General features: G+C 38.3%; 1 protein-coding gene across 8 annotated transcripts in view; it reads left to right on the plus strand.

The window, feature by feature from the left end:
• Positions 1–15107, plus strand: part of C3H1orf159 (chromosome 3 C1orf159 homolog) — a 28929-nt gene extending 13822 nt beyond the window's left edge. For 4 of the 8 annotated variants that reach the window (XM_056332667.1, XM_056332668.1, XM_056332666.1 and 1 more), the window contains 8 exons: positions 2061–2151; positions 3654–3729; positions 5669–5773; positions 6646–6711; positions 8048–8182; positions 10247–10272; positions 10606–10636; positions 12357–15107. In XM_056332667.1, the coding sequence (XP_056188642.1) occupies positions 2080–2151; positions 3654–3729; positions 5669–5773; positions 6646–6711; positions 8048–8182; positions 10247–10272; positions 10606–10636; positions 12357–12454 (609 nt within the window). In that variant the 5' untranslated portion in view covers positions 2061–2079 and the 3' untranslated portion in view covers positions 12455–15107. The other 4 variants (XM_056332663.1, XM_056332669.1, XM_056332670.1 and 1 more) reach the window with 3 other exon arrangements.
• The last annotated feature ends 2036 nt before the right edge of the window (positions 15108–17143 follow it).

The following is a 17143-nucleotide window of genomic DNA, read 5'->3' on the forward strand; positions in this document are numbered from 1 at the left end:
CTACACAGGTGCAACACCTACATCAGCAAGGGTTTCTTGAGTCCTAAGTAGATTCTATCCTGCTCAGATGTGCTCAAGAAGAAACTTGCTATCAAAGCCCTAAGCTAGGTGCTCTTGCCTTCTGGGGGTATGTACTGCACTCTAGAAAGTTTGTCTCCTTTTATCTTCTGAGATGACTTCACCTTTCTGTTAAAACAGGTGTTTGCATTTGAGGTACCTTGTCACCTCAGGTGTTGTTGACAAATAACATTAAAGCTTTTTGGTCAGCAATTTATAAGCTCAGCTGTAGATCAGAAATGTATCTTTCCATCTTTGTGTAGAATTCCCAAAGCTAAATTTTCCCTGCTGCTTTTGGCAGTGCCATCACTTTCCAGCTGTTCTGTGAACTGCCATAATACATCTTAATTTTTGCTCCAGGGTGTGGTGTCGGTACGATTTCTGAAGCTAACTAGCACCGAGTATCTCATTCTGGAGGACCTCTGTGTGTACAAAGGCTCATCGCTGCTGACATTCCTTGGTTCCTATAATCTACATTGCCAGCAGCAAGGCTGATCAGGCAGTGGCTCATCCTTTGTCAGCTGGCATTGCACACGTTGTGCACTTACTGACTGTCTGCTTTTCATTTTAGTATAGGTGTCTTTTTATTTATATGTATGTAAATGTGAACTGATGAAATGATGGGTGCTGCAGCTTGACAATGACAGACTTGACATCCATTGTTATGCTTAAATTGGAATGTATTACCACAGTGCAAGCTTTTCCTGCTCTGCCCCAGTCCTCACTAACTGCGGAAATTAGTTGTAGCAGTAAGATGAGTTTGGTTTTCAGGATTTTCAGTCCTTGATCTGGGACTTCAGCTGACAGCAGGGGATAATAGCAAGTTTTCCCACCAAGCTGAACTAATCTTATTTTGAAGTTGAGGCAACAGACTATGTGTAAATGATTTAAAAACCTGAACGGAAATTAATCACAGGAACTGCTCAATGATTTTGTTCTTCAGAAAAACAACTTGCCAAGGGTCATGATACATATTTTGCAGTAATTGAAAACTCATCCACGGGATTTTTATTTAACAAAAATAGTAATGAATTTCAGTTTGTGAAATGAGTCACTAAGGAGTTTTCTCCTACAGTTGAACGCTTTCTGTCAGGCGCTTTCCTCTTACTGTGCTCTGGTTAGAGGGCCTTGCCTGCCCCAATGTTTTATTTATAGTATGAAAGACTCTGTTTTCCTAAAGCTACCAGGCTGCACATACAATAGTTTTGAGAACTGGATGTGGCTTCCAACATTATATTGACTAGAAAATAGGCAGATATTATAATATTGACATAGGGAATATCTGAAAAATGCAGATCAAGCATGACATAGTGCCTTTTAGTTTATCCAAACAATTTAATGTAAGAAATGTGGGCTTGCTTTAGGTTACGTGTGGAGCTGCATGGCAAAGGTGGAGGGGAAGAGAAAAAGGCTTGTAGCAGACTGTCAACAATATTCTGTTCCACGTTGACAAGGTCTGTTCTTGGGCAATTGAGAAATACTACTTATTAACAGACAGACTTCATTAATGTTTCATGACTGTGCTGTCATGGGAGAAATTAATTGCAGTATTGCCTTTTCGAAGCGGCATGTGTTCTCTGTCCCGATACAAATCCATTGGAGTTCAATGCTGCAGCCAGAGGAGCCTGTAGCTGTGGGGAGGCTTATCAGTGGTGGTGCCAGGCTGTAACTGTTCTATTGCAATCACATTGATTTTTAGATCCTGGGTGTGGAATAGTCTCTGCATGGCCCAGTTCGGAGCAAACTGATAAGGCTCCTTGTTTCTTAGCAACCACAGTCTGCCATAGCCAGAAACCTGCCCCTCTGCAGCTGGAGGGAAAATTCTGATTGTCTCAAATTTGTATCTTGAAGCAAGGTAAGTCATTCCTCCCTAGCATATTTGATTTAAAGGCCTTTGCATTCAAATAAAAGGAATGTGTTGGCAAAAGTTCCTTGACAAAGGGAAAGTATAACTTCTCTGTCATTAATAAGACATTCTAATTTCTTTCCCTGTTCTTATTTAGATCTGCATCTTTCCTGGGCATGGAGGTGCCATATGTCCTTCTCTTAACTAGACTTATAGCAGAAGTTGCGAGCAAATCTACTGAAAGTTCGGTAGGTACTTCATCATGTTTTTTGTCATGCTAGGTGCTATGAAAACAGAAGAATCGGATTATTTTCCTCTCACATTGCAGTTTATGGAAGGCTTTCTAATTCAACAGGAAAGACCTATACTGCTAGCAGTCATTAACTGAAACTTTTACAGTGAGTCAATTTGCTATGATAGCTGATTGCCTATTAAAGCATTGAATTCTTCCTAGTCGTGTGCTTGTAGGCTAGCAGGGATGCAACTGATAATGCCTCACACCATGTAGAAAAAGCACCTTGATGATAAAAAAACACTTTTCAAGTTGCTTGGCAGTTTAACTACAAGCAATCTGAAATATGGATACCCAAATGTTAACTTCTCAAATGACTGAGAAGCTCTGAAGCAAACACTGCTTGCAGTCGTAGAAGAATGTCAGACTAAAATTCTGCTTGCAGGAGAGTTTGGCCAACAAAACTTTCTAAGAAACTGGTCTTAAGCATGCTATCTATAGATCTAGTTCTTTACTGTAGTCTGCCTCCTCATGATGCACTAACAGTGTGAAGTCACCCTACTAATTTCAGTTTTGACAGTCCCAACCATTTCTTCTGATAGCTTTGAGCTTTCCCACCCCTGGATTTGATGGGGTTTGCTGATAAGCAGAATACTGGCTGTTATGTGTTAGGTATATTTAAGTTCCTTCGATGGCTGAATATAGATCAGGTCTTGTTACTTTTGACCAAGAATCCTTCATCCCTTTTTAAGACTGTTTTCACTTGCTGTGTTTTTTAGGGTAATGTACCTGCAAAACTGTAAAAGGTGTGGGAAGTCTGTGGCTTATTTTTCTTGTACGGATCCAGAGAGTGGATATATGCCCAGGTCTATATGGGATTTTACTAATATCTATCAAAAGAACCACAGGGTTTTCAACAACCATTTCTCTCTAAGCTTATGTCACAGCTTGTTGTAATTTGTAAATAATTTTGAAACTGGCTTTATATAAACAAAAAATAAAAATAAACTATGTGCCTTCTGGATATGTGAGGTTATTCTTCTATATTAAATGTTGAAGGAAAAAGCTTTTGTAGTTCTGCTGGATTGCTCTGCCCAATATAGATGTTATCACTTGCAATATGGGCATTTAGTGAAAACTGGTTTTTTCCAGTTATTTTGCCAATAGTATTTCTAAGGAAACCTGTCAGGGCATTTGTGTCATGCTGTGGGAAGGATAACTCGCCCTCTGAATTACACTTCCTAAATTCTTCAGTGAAGGACATTTCTAAAGCAGTTTTTTGAGGCTTTGTCTCATGTCAACAGCCAAGTGTGCGTTTGTTCTCAAAGTGTTCATTTGGGTGGCTGCTGCCAGGTCAAAATCAGCTTGATAGTGCATTGAGCTTGTTCTTTCCTTGTAAGGTTGCTTAATGCACGTTTTAAGTGCAGTTACTGCTTATTCCTCTATGTTCTCTATAGATTTTTGTTGTTGAAGCATTTTAGTAAACTTACCTGTGTGAAATGTAATTACTTTTCTTAGGTTTCAGAAACAGAATGCTGTGTAGATATGTTGGATTCAAACAGTTCCTGTCCAGTAACCAACCAGTGCAGTCCAGGTATAGTGTGTCATTGCTTAATAAAATTCCAGATTGTTTTTGACAGTTAACACCAAAATACAGCACCTGATTAATTGACGAGTGAAAAAAAATTATTAGTGCATCTACCTATAGAAGTCTTTCTTCCTCTGTATAAAGAAGGTAATGTTTCTTATGATGTGAAATGTTGTTTTTGCATGTTAAGGAGAATAGACAGCTAGTAGTAAGGTTATTCTTTATCTTTTATTTAGTGTGAAGTTGGATTATGTAAGAGCTATTGTAAATGCTTAAAAGCCCATACAATGAGCATTAAAAAAAAGCAAAAATGCTGTAATGTGTATCTAAGGGAACTTTAAGAATAATTTCAATATTGTCTTGTTAGCACAGAATGCCTCATTCTTCCTTGTGCCATATATGTAGAGTTGTTTTCTTCTAAATTGAGTTAAAAACTTGTGTCACTCTCCCAGCAGTAGCAAAAGGGTACTTCTTTTTTTTAATGCCGTTTTATTTAAAATCTGAGAGTAAAGGCGGGAAAATGTCTTCAGAGCCCATAGTAACAGGAGAGTTCATGACTTTTTAAAAATTGGGGTCCACTTCTGGGTTCAGTCACTTCTTTGTGCTGGTTGTTAAAGCATTTTAAGCATATCTATTTTTACTGGTTTGTTAGCTTCTCTTAACTGTTGCCTCATTTATTGCATTCATTTCTGCTTCTAAATGATCTTAGATACGGTATAAACAATTGTCTCTAAGTTATGGGATTGTGTTCTTTTAAATCTTATTGTAAATTGATAATCTACCTATCTTTGGTGTCCGATGAGTGCTTTGATGCTTCCTTCCTATTACTGTAGAAAGTCTTTGCCCTTACATCGAGTCTGTTTGGTTTTAGATTAGATGTCAGAAGTAATTTATTACTGTGGGCATCAAACATACTGCTTCTCTCTTAAGGAAAACATAGCAGCAGAGCTGTTTTAAAATCAGCACCTTACTAATGGTTTGCTTTATGGGATAATTGATACCAGTTCAGTGCAGGGCTCTATAGAACTGGATTTTAGCCAGCCCAGTATTTTTTCTGTTAAGTGTAGACTGTAATATGATCTAATAGGAATCTTCATGTCTCAAGTCAAACCACCACAGCTTTATTGTATAAAATGAAGTTGTTACTGAAGATGTGCCCTAAAATATTTTTTTCTTAACAAAGACATAGCAGCATGTGCATTTAAACATAAATTGAGATTTGAACATCAAAGACATAGGCCAAGATTAAAGTTTAATCAGTTTCCAGCTTGCATGGTAGGGTGACTGATATAAAACACTCGCCATCTGTCACAGTATAGTTTAAACAGGCTTGGGTTCTTCTTAAAGTGAAACAAATAGTACAATACTTGACAGGACTGAGGCACAGGAAAAAGACTGTATTATGGCAGTATTCATATTTTTAGCTTGCTGCACTTCAAGTGATTGAATATAGAGATGCCAGCATCTTTTTTCATCCAAGTATACTCTTTCTGGTTCTTAGCATCTTTGTCCCTGCCTACTTCTGTTTTCAGTGCTATATATTAAAATGGCATTACATTTTGTTTCAATGGTGTATGACCTCTGAAAATAAACATAAAGTTCTCCTGCTTTTCTAGTATTGTTTGGAATAGTTACAGGTTGTTACGCTTCCTGTTTTTCTCAAAACTAAAACATGTGAAGCAGTGAATGGAGCTGTGCTGAAATTGCCCTCTGGGAGTCCTTTGCTTGTAACTCCTTTTTGGCCCTCAAAAAGGTTATATCTTTTCTGGAGTAAACACTTTGAAATGAAACCTTTTAACTTGTGTAATATAATAGGAAGCAGGTGATGCTTGTAACCAGTAGACCAAAGGGAGGGAATTTCTGTTACCCCTGCCTCTTTTTGAAGACTAGGAAATATCTCCAGTGTCGCTTTTGTTGTTTTCAAACTTCAGTACATCTTATGCAGGTTGTTACAGGCGATGGAATGAAGATGGTAGTAGCAGCTGCATTAAATGCAAAAATGAAACCCTTCCTGTTTCGTCTGCTTCCAATCTAACTGAATGCAGAAATAGTGAGTCATTTACCATTCCTTTATTTTGATGGGTGTTTTTTGGCACTGAGATCTCTTCATGCATGCATGGTGCAGTAAAGACTGTTCAAGAAGGCATCAAATATTGTAGATTCCCCCCCACCTCCAGTAAAACTTCAACTTTTTCCAAAGTCCTGATGTAACTTTGAGCTTTTGAACATGCAACAAAACTTAAGGAAAATTTGCAGAAACTTTGCAGAGTGCTGTGGAACTATTCCAGTACCTAATCTGCAAAGACAAATGCAACATTAACAGCCACCCCACCCCACCCCCACCCCCGAAAAAAAATCATTCTGCCCAGTGTAATTTTTTAAAATAAAGTCCTAAACATCAAAATGATTAAACTTACAAGGTGGGACCTGTATCAAATATACATTGAATACTGAATTTTGTGGCTGCTTTAATTTCTGCTGTGAGAAAAAGGTATTTGCTGTGGGCATTTGCTAGGGACTTCTCCAGAGCACAAAATAGCTCAGACTGTACTTGAGTTCTTTGAAAAATCTATATTAAGAAGGCTAGATTAATTTTGTATGTGTTCTTTGTTTGGAAGGTGAGAACCGTTCAATTCCTTCCTAAATATTTTTAATGAAAGAGATAAGAAACTTTATCTAAGTTTCTGGGAAATGCACTAGCGAATGATTTTTTTTTGGACAAATTGTGATGATGCTTGTCTGCTTCCTTTTTTTTTTGAAATTCTCAGAAGTGATGTAAAGAATGGATTTTTCATGGGAGATATCGGGATTCTTATACAACGTCAAACAATTACTGAGAAGTGTAATAGCTTTTTACCAAGATTTTCAATAAATCTGTAGGTTTTGTCGGATTTTACTTTAAAAAATTCTTTTTGATTACAGCTGGTATCAGAGGAATGAATTTCCAAATGAATATAAGCACCGTAACTCCTTTCATACAGAACATAGGTGAGTAAATGGAAATAGTTACTGAGTGCAGGCTTTGTGATTGTTCACTGCATACCAGCCACTTCATGTCATGGCATTTGAAACAAGTTGTAAAATAATGTTTTTCTGTACCATATGTTTAATTCTAAATGCAGTAGCCATTTCTACTTTTTCTTGCTTCTTGTCAAAAAGAGTCTTTTATAAGTCTCAGAGTTGAATTTTGAGGTAACACTATTTTACTAAATGGTTCTTTCATCTTGTCTTAGTGATCTTCAAGTGATCTTCTGGTACGGGTTGAGCTGGTGATTTATGAAACCCCATAACTTGAGTCTTGAACCTCATGCTGCAAGAGCTTTCATTTTAGTAGTGAGGCAATATGTTACACGTTGGTTACATCTTGGTTAGCCTTTCTGTAGGTTGATTTTTATCACTGCTGGCCAGTCATTTCTGCTTAGTCTCCTAACAATACTTGTTCGACACTGGTAAGAATAATACAAATTGAGAATATTTAGATGGCAGCATTGCACACTTTAGGAAGAGATAGGATACCGCATGAAGTGATTTAGTGTTACAGGGTGAGTGCTTACCATCAGCACTCTTAAAAAGGAATGCTAAACAGCCATGTCAAACTTGGGTGCTGCTGAGCCCTTTCTAACATTTGCCATGTGTGTATACTTGAAGTATCTGGTGCTCTTCAGAGTGTGGACTTCTCAAACAGAGCTTATCAGATAGATCTGTTGTCTTAGTTTGTCTGCAAGATCATAAACGACTTTTGTTTCTTAAAATACTTCCTCTTTGGGATCATAATTCCAAATAAATAAAATAGCAGAATAAATTTACAGGGCATTTTCTGAGGGAAAGCAGAATCGAGGGGAGGGAGGGCACCGTTTGCTAATGTCTGCCTCCCTGAGACGGTTTCCATATCAGTCACTTGTGGAAAACATAATACTGGGTGTACTGTACCACTGGTATGTCGTCTGTTGGCTAGTCCTGTCTTTAGGAGACTTTAAGGAATAAAAGAATGTTAACACTGAGTGCCTCCCAGCACTGGTTTTGAAAGTTATGTAAAAGAAACAGAATGATGGATGAAAAAATTGTGACTGTCTTCAGGAAAGTAGAGACTAAGGCTTTCCTGACATTTGTCAGGTGGGGTTGGGGGAGTTGCTCATTTAATGAAATGAGTATTGAAAGATACATTTGCAAATGTTTCAGTGAGGTCTACATGTATATTTAAAAAAAATCACTGGGGTTTTTTTTCCTTTGTTTTACCCTTCTGTTAGAAGAAATTTCTAGTCAATAATAGTCTTTTCCCTCCCCTCTCTTTTTTTTCCCCTTTTTTTTTTTATTTCCTGTACAGGGGGCCCAGAAGTGGCAGCCTCTCTCATCTTAGGGACTTTTTTCATCAGTTTATTCCTGATTCTATCTGTTGCTTCTTTCTTCTACCTCAAACGTGCCAATAAACTTCCTAATGTTTTCTACAGAAGAAACAAAGGTAAAATACCTCTAATTGTCTATTTAATCTCTGAAGTTTTGGCCCTTGCTCTGTTTCTTAATTTAAAACCTTTTAAATTTCTTCATGTCTGTTCCAACTTAATGTAGCTCCTGCTATGTCTTTTGATCATCCAAAGCAATGCAAAGTAATGACAAATTTTCTCCTGCTAGGAGTATCATGTTTTCATGGCAATGCAGAGTATGTGTGTGGTCAGTCTAAGTGTGCTTAGGTGGGTGCATATCACACAGTATCTCTCACTAACCCAGCTATTGCTTTTTGTAGCTTTCAAAGATTTACCAGACTACAATGCTTGATATTAGATGTCACTGAATATTAGATAGCTGATTTCAAAAAGGAGGAAGAAAAAAGTCAGGCGGTGCTTTTGCACAGAGGGCATTTTTATAGAACTTAATAACACTTGTTGATTTCAGTACACAAAATGCCAGACATTTCTAAAGCTTTACAAATAGCAGTTGTTTATTCTTTGTTTCAAGAGAAGGGAACTATAATACTAAAGGGCAGTCTACTTACCTCAGTTATATCAGCAGCAGGAGAAAGGGAATGGAATTTGAGGTTCCTCATTATTGCACTACTCATTCATGTGTTTGCCCTTTAAATGCAGGATTTATGTGGGCTTGGAAGAGTTAACTGCCTTTTTTTAAAAAAAAAGAAAAGCTGAGGTGTTCACTTATAATGAAATCTTTTCTTTATTTCTGCCATTCATGTTACTGAGAAATGAAGCCATGTAACTGAAATGCAGTGATCTGACTTTATGCCAAAGTGATTCCAGAAAAGCTAGGGAGAGAATACCTGGGATGTGCTTAGCCTTAGCGCACCAAGACTTTACGTAGCTGGCTTTTTCAGATGCTTCAGTTTCTGTGAAGTTGTTCTGTGTGTCTAGGTGAAGTCTCCATTTCACCCAGTGTTTTGCATGAAGCTGAGGCTCATCTATGGCTCTGTCTCACCCCTTCTGTGCAGTCCCTTTGAATGATTCCCATGACAACCTCCATCACAACATTTGCTGTGTTAGAGCTCCTTCTGTTGAAAGCAAGCTGGTTACGGGTTGGGTCTGCTGAACAAATAGACCTTTTATTTTCATTCATGTCTTACAGGACCAAGCTCAAGTTAGACTACCACAATAGAAATAAGCTTAAAAAGAAAAAGGAGTGGGTGGAGCACTACAAATCCATTGTTTGGCTAAGAATGTTGTATCTAGTCAGTAGTAACTTGATGGAACATCACATTTCCAGTCTCTGGGGTATAATTTCATGTGAAAGTATACAACAGTAGCTGCCTGAAGTCTAAAATGATCAGTGCCACAGGAACTGTTTGTTTCCTAATCACAACTGCCATATTGAAACCTCTAGGTTGCTTTTGCACGTGTCTTTAAGTAGATTTAGTTAGTACAGGATTCTCCTTCAGTTTCTAAGTGGGTCAAGAGCTGTTGTCCTATGACATTTCTAAGGTGGCAGAGCACCAGGCCTCTGTTGAGGCTTCAGTGATACTGGCCTGACTTCCCCATTTTGTACTGGTAGCTCACTCTGGTCCAGCAGGCTGAAGTGTTGATGTCCCCCCTTTGAAGGAGAAGCATTAGAAAAAATTATCTGGCTTTTTATCATGTTAGCTTTCATTCTGTCTGGATGATGATTATCATGTGGCCAATAAAGGCAGCAACTTCTTGTATAAAACGGTTGCATCTTTCACTGCTCAATTGTTATATGTTTGTACTGCCTTTTTCTGGTAGTTGGCTCAAAGTGCCATTTTTCCTATTGAAACCTCTTCATATTAGAGAGATACTGCTGTGGCTACCTTCTCTGAAAGCAAAATAAGTCGTTCTTGGAGACCTTTGCAACCATTTATCTCTAATCTTGAAAAGAGTCCTACAGACAATGTATTCTACTAATGGGATTTCTGAATGTTCTGATCTATTTTGGTAGTCTTTGTGACAAAGATCTATTTTTTAACAATAGAACTATTCTGTTGCATGCATGTGTTTTTAGAAAACTAGCAGTTCTACCCTTCTAGATAAATGATGGTTAGTCTCTCTCTTTCTCTCTCTTTTAGCATCTGTTCTCCAGCCTAGTGAAACAGTAAGTAAATTCTGTCCTTCCAATAGGAACAAGCAACCATAAAACAAAGTAAGCAATAACTCAAAAGTTTTACCAGTTCATTAGGGAGCTACTTAGTCTGATGTATGAGAGGCTGAAATCATAAAAAAGATGTTTTGGGTTTTTCTGTCCAAACTGGAAAAAAAGGTGAAAGATGAATATCTGACCGTATGGATTCTAGTTACTTTCTCCAGGAAAGACTATGTACACAGTAAATATCATCGGATCCCTAGAATAATGTTCCTGTGTTTTTTAATGAAAGACTGTGAGGACAAAAGGTGCTTTTTTTGACATGATCATTCTTCTGTTATGCAGGCATCCATGATACCTCCCCCAGCTTCTTCAGGTGAGGAACTGTTCTCTGGGGCATGCTGCTATAAATATTTTACCTGTTGGCTTCCCTTTTATGCAGCTCATTATTGAAAAGCAGGCAATGACTATCTCAAAGTGGATATGCAAAGAACACACAGAAAGTCAAAACAATCACCTGTAAAGCCTGGTATAAACTGTGGAATCTGAGGGGACAGAAATTCAGTGAAATCTGTCTAGTAGACCTTTTTGATAGGATTTATTGTTTTAATTAATGTAGGCATACAGTATTGATGGAGTACTTTATGTTAAAATAGATCTTTGACAGCTCCTAAAATGGATCTCTGACTTCCCTGCCCTAACAGACAGAGCCTTACAACTAGATGCAGTATTTTTTCATAAGTGCTCAAAAATAAATTATTCAGCCTGGGATCTATTTTCAGGACTGGAATCTTCTTGATGATGCCATGTTGACTCATTTTCAGGCTTGCTGATTTGAAGATTATTAGCTTCTTCAAACAAATAACACAGACTGTTTGCAATATACAGTTGTGTGTGTATGTGAGGTGTGGAGTTTTTGTAGGTTGTCTCTTTAATTCATGTGAAACTCTGGCAGAAATTTATTTCTTGGGGAAGATTTCAACTAATTGGCATGTCTCAGTTTTCCTCCCCAGTTTTTCGTAATTTCTACATATAAGTATTACTGAGAAGTTTGTGCTCTAGTCCACTGTTTCAGACCAGATCTGGGTAATCTAAGAGCAAAAACTTTTTTTTGGTGGGCCTCTAAATTTGTGCTACTTCTAGGAAATAGTACGTGCTGCTCTTATTAATGAGCCAGTGGGAGCCTGATAAAGCATGAAATATCTAAATGTGACTCTCCCAAAATACGTATTTAAAAGGGCATTGGATTGCACCTAATCAAATCGAGGCATTCTTTTAAGTGTCTCTGACCATGTAACAAAGTTCAAAAAGAAGTAGGTAGGGAAGGTTATGTTTTGCAAACGACAGAAAATTTTACATACATGAAATTTAATTTAGAGTGGCTAGGAAACTGGATTTATTTGGCCAGGGTAATACAGTAAAATATCTTGTCTCTATGCTTGATCTGTGTACTTTCAAGACAATGACAGAACCTGGTGACTCAAAAGTGAGACGGACCACACCTTGTAAAAAAAACCTTGAGAAATAATGGCCACCTAAGCTCAGCAAATTTTCTGGTCTCACTTCTTATGCATGCATAGGCCTTTTTAATCAAGATGCTATAATTAAAATTTGATTTTTATTAATGCAGTCTTTAACTTTTAAACATTTTGTAGATGTGTTCCAAAATTGGTCTGGGTCTGGCTGTTAAACTGACAGCCAGTGCTGCTTGTGAAAAGTCATAGTTTCCTTACCTTAATTCATACTTCTGTTTAAAAAGAAAGTACAAGTTGAGGGGGCTTTTGTTAGGGCTTAAAAAGTGCTATAAATGCTCACAAATAACGGAAATGCCAGTTTGTAATGAGCACCTTTACTTAGTAGGCCATTAGAAGCTTGTTTAAAAAAGTTTATTTGTGGATTTTTGCTATATCAGCTCATTGTAGGGGTTTTTGTGGTTTGTTTTGGGTTTTTGGTTGGTTGGTTTTGTGGGTTTTTTTAAGGTCCAGAATGACTTTGGTCAGTCAGGAATTATTGGATGGCATGTGGTATTATGAATTAATGATAAAGGCATGTCTATACAGCAGGTGCTAATGATGTTTCTGTGCCCACCATTTCAGTTCGGAAGCCACGATATGTCAGACGAGAACGGTCACTAGTGACGTCTGCATCTGCTGCTATGATCTCTTCTTCCGAAACCAGGGTCAGCAATGTTTAGCCTTCATTCTTGACTGAGGAATTTATAAGTGTACACAGTGTCGAAGAAACTTTTTCTGAATCCACTGAAGTGCCAGGAAAACATCGCAAGCAGCTGACCTAAATGGAAGCCAAATTACCGTATCAAAGGGTTTGTGCCAAGTGTTAACAGAGAAGTGAACTAATGCAAAGATACTGATGGCAGGCTACATCCAGTTTGGTGAACTGCTTTGGTGATCTTGAAATGCACTATTCCAGCTCTGTGGTTTCATTTGTCTCCTACAGATGCTGTGTTTTAAGTCTTTAAAGAATCTGCCTTTCTTTGGTACACTTTTAGTTTTGGCAAGTTCTTCCTGTGTTGTGATGTGTTCTGTGTCCCCAGAGCTGAATGTCTCAGTGCTGCAGGCCAACACAAAATACTGCGATTACTCAAGGATGTGGACTTGTTTGAAGGACCCACTTGTAAATGCTAACACTAAGTGCCACTGCTTTAATGTTGTAGGACAGTATAACGATACTTAACACGCAGTATCCTTTTGAAGCAAAAAACGATGCCTCCTGAAGCATCCTCTTCAGCCTATGACATAGCTGACCCTGGGTTTTAACTGTGAATGTAGACCCACTATCCAGATACTGTTGTTCTTGGTGCTTTTGAAGGCCATGGTCGGTATGGGTCCAATCCCGAGGGTGGGAATTTGTTGGGAAGCTTTTCCAATTGGCTTCAACTCTGTCCTTGGATAAAGAGCCATTTGCTATGGCTTTGTAACTGATAGGCTGCTATGTCTGTCCTGCAAAGGCTGTCTCTGATAGCTTCCTTCCTTTAACACAGTAGTTAAAGGGAAACCAAAATTCCTGCAGGGTAGCTGTGCATCCATTAAACATCTCGGTGAGTACTGAGACAAACTGGAGAGGTCAAGTGAATTTCTGCCAATGCAATAAGGGGTTTCTTTGGTCAAGCCCTTTGTTAACGTGCCTGACATCTGCAGGCCAGCACCTTATGACAGAGCTCAACAAGTATTTCCTTGTTGAAAGTGCCAGCCTAAATACCCCTGCTCTCAGATGCTTGTTCTGGCCCATCTTATGCCAGCTGTGTGGCTGAGTAGTCACTTGATCAGGAAATTAAAGTAGCTGTAAAATAACTTCTTGGCTAGGTTATCCTTCCCTAATTTATTTCCTGGTATGGTTGACTCTGTTGCCATGTGAACACATATATTGGCATCATGGACACAGTGGTATGGGCATAAGAGTGGGTGACTGGGAAATAAGTGAAAAACCTGAGGTTGCTAAATTGGTTGAAGTGTCACTGTCACCGTATGTGAAATTATAACTATGCAGCTTGTGCATTCCCACCTACCTGTGTTGCTGTTGCCTGTTTTGGTTTAGCTGGCACTCCATTATGGGTCTGTGCTCCTAAAATAAATTACTTGGAAGCTCTTCATCAGCATCCATTGGCATGAACATAAACTGGAACAGTCAGTTCTCTTTTTCAGGAAAATGTGAACATAACTGTCTTGAGTTGACATGACATCCATATGGAGAGTCCAAACCTTGTGACCCAGATTCCCTTTCTCTGTGGTTAAAAGCTTATTCAAAGCAAAAAGATGAGATCTGGAATGGGAGGAGATATATTTATCTGTTGAATAGACCTGTTTCTATGTAAGTTTCAGTGCAGTTATATTTTATAGCTCCCCTTGACAAGGTAATGCGATCTCTTGTAGCATCCAAACAAGTTAGGGCAAAGATTGGGGGTAAAGAACAAACCATGGAGAGACTCCTGTGCCAAAAAAAAAAAAAGGCAAGCTTGAATTGCAGTATGGAGAAATTTAAGATTGTCTATCACAATGATAAATTAGTTTTTGTCCAATAGAAGAGAAGGTTAAGACAGCAGACAAAGCCATTTTGAGACCCTTCAGCTTTCAACATAAAATGTGCTTTATAATTCAGATGTTCCAAGTTCAGTAGGTGGCAGTTTTGTTTCTGTCATTTTTGATGTCTTGTTATCTTTGTGCTGCTGCGATTTTCCACAGGTAGAAATTATGTCTGGAGATCATAGGTTTTTCCTGAACTTAGTTGCTGAATATTTTCCTAACTGCGAAGGAAAAGGAGTAACTATGCAAATAATGCCAAGAAACTGCAACTTTGAAAGCAGGGAGTTTCTGCTTGCAAACCTGTTGATGATAGTGCATTCTTGTATATTGCTTAGTTGCTAATATATTCTTTCTATACATAAATTATTGAAGGATCATTCACGTCATTGTACTGTCTGAACCCTATCTCATCCTGTCTTGTAACTTAGCTTAATGTCAAGCATCCAATGCTTTAACTTCTCTGCAGTCAAGTTTTTCTCGATGATAACATCTCTTCCCTTTCCCATACTCTTTCCCCCAGCCCAGCAAACTCTTTTAAATGCAGCAAATATTTTTACTTTTTGTGTGTGTGTGTTTCAGGAACTGTTCAGCTTTTGTTGTTGCTGTCTGACACAGTGGACTCCTGGTCTAAACAGTTTCTCATTTGTTTGCACTGTCAAATTAAATATATAATGTGGTGTTTTGGTTTCCATCCCCCTTTAAAATAATAATACATACCTATATATATTTTAAAAAATTTGCTTTAATGAACCCTGATATTTAATGTATTTGTATATTTTTAAATTGTGCCAAAATAAACATTTGAGCTTTTTTAATGACTGTGGAGGTCATTCATGTGTTTCCTCTTCAAGTACAGAAAGAAGGTAGGAAAATTAACACCCAAAGTAGATCATTCTTCCAGCTCATATGGCATATTGCCTCCACAAGAACTGAAGGTGATTTTTTTCTAAAAAAAAAAAAAAAGGGCTGCTGAATGATCTACAGTAGGATAGCCAGGCTCTTCTGTAGACTGTATCTTCACATCTTGTTACCTTAACCATATGGCAAAACCCACCCATAATGATTTTGCCTGTAGTGGCATGGAAGTAACTCTTTGGCAGAGAATGTAGCTTTATAAGCAAATGACACCGTTTTTATATTGGCATATGTTGGCTTAAATTCAAAGGAGATAGCAGGAGTTGCAAGAAAACTAAAAAAAGGATGTTGTTAAGCAGTGCCAAATGTACCAGAAGCTGAGATAATCGGGATGATTTCTTATCAGCTGAAGTGAAGGATTTTGGTCTTGGGTTTGAGGGAGAGTTTGGATATCTGATCTCTGATTAAGTTTAAAAAGTGTGTTCTTTCCCTTCTCTTCCTGGGAATTTGGTACTTTTGTTACAAACGTATCTTGTGTTTGTAACTCCATTTGCCAAAACAATCCATAATACCCAGAGGTGAGCCAAGGGAAATGGGATGCTGAGCCGTATGGTCTGAAATACTAGTAGTTGAATTCAGCAGTGCCCTTTTCCCTCGCAAAACTAGCTGAAGTAGCCTGATGTAGGAGAAATATGCTACTTTTAGTGAAGTATGCTGATGAGTAAGAATAAGCCAAATGCTTTGATGCCCACTGTGCATGCACTGTGGAAAGTCTAATAAACTTTGTTGTCAAAGCCAAGGTGACAGTGTCGCATACAAAGAGAAATTGACCTGGAAAATTATTCCACTGGGACAGGAAGACTTAAAAGTGGATTTGTCAGTTAAATGGACTCTGACCACCATGCACACCAAAATATTACAGGCTTCAGGAAGAAGGAGTACTAAGTGTCCTTCTCATTAGTCACCTGACTGAATTCAGTAGGTAAAATTGGCAGTAAGTGAACTGGGGCGAGCTGTAAGGGGATGTACAGCAACAGGGAGCAATTTGAGACTGTATTTTGCACACCTGAGAGGAGCTGTCTCCCTTATCCATATGACACCATCTGAAGGTGAGTGCATTGTAGATGAAAGACTGTGACAATCATTTCTTAAATTTGTAAGTCTAAACCATTGTGTTTCACTAAAATCTGTTAACTACTTATAGGTCCTCCAGAAGGCTGGTGTCATATGCATAAAGAATGAAACAGAAAAGATACAGCATACAGACACTAAAGTATTTTACCCTCTGAAACTGCGTGGTTTGCTAGATGAAGTCATAAAGCTTTGTGCAAACATAATGACTTATGTTCAACCTGCCTTCCCCTAGGAGTTAATCAAAGTTCACAGAAACTGTGTTCTGAAGTTGTCTCTTGTTGTGGTTTTTATTTCTTTATTCTTTTTTTTCTTTTTTTTTTTTTACACGCTTCTCTCCCCTGCCTCCATCAAAAGATTCTTGGGAATATTGCTTGGAAATACACCTGGGATTACAGGCACAAATCTGTAACTCCCTGACAGTAAGCTCTGCCGGCTGAAAACTGTTAAAACTATAGCAGAAATTGAAGGGAACTAGAAAAAAGCCAGGGGGCAGCTTGGGTGCTAATTAGGAAAAAGGAACAATTTTGCTCTTGTCCCTCTGCAGTTACACAGGACGCGATCGAAGTTGTGTGGGCAAAGAGAATGGAAGAGTACCTAAGTTAATACAAAAGCTTGAGGCTCTCTCACCTACTTGAGATTTGTAGGTAACTGGGTGGAGAGATTCAGCAGTGTGTGACTGCATGGAAATGTCTGCTACAAATGGCTGAGCTTGGCAGAGAAGTGTAGCTCTGCTGCGCCAAGCTAGTGCCTGTGATGGTGTAAGAGTAACTTTGATTAAGAAAACAAAAGTTGTACCTGCTTGCACTTGGAATTAATTCGGTTGCCATTTTAAGTTGTTGGAAAGAATGCAATTA

Source organism: Falco biarmicus, chromosome 3 (assembly GCF_023638135.1).
Source record: "Falco biarmicus isolate bFalBia1 chromosome 3, bFalBia1.pri, whole genome shotgun sequence".
Lineage (NCBI taxonomy): Eukaryota > Metazoa > Chordata > Aves > Falconiformes > Falconidae > Falco > Falco biarmicus.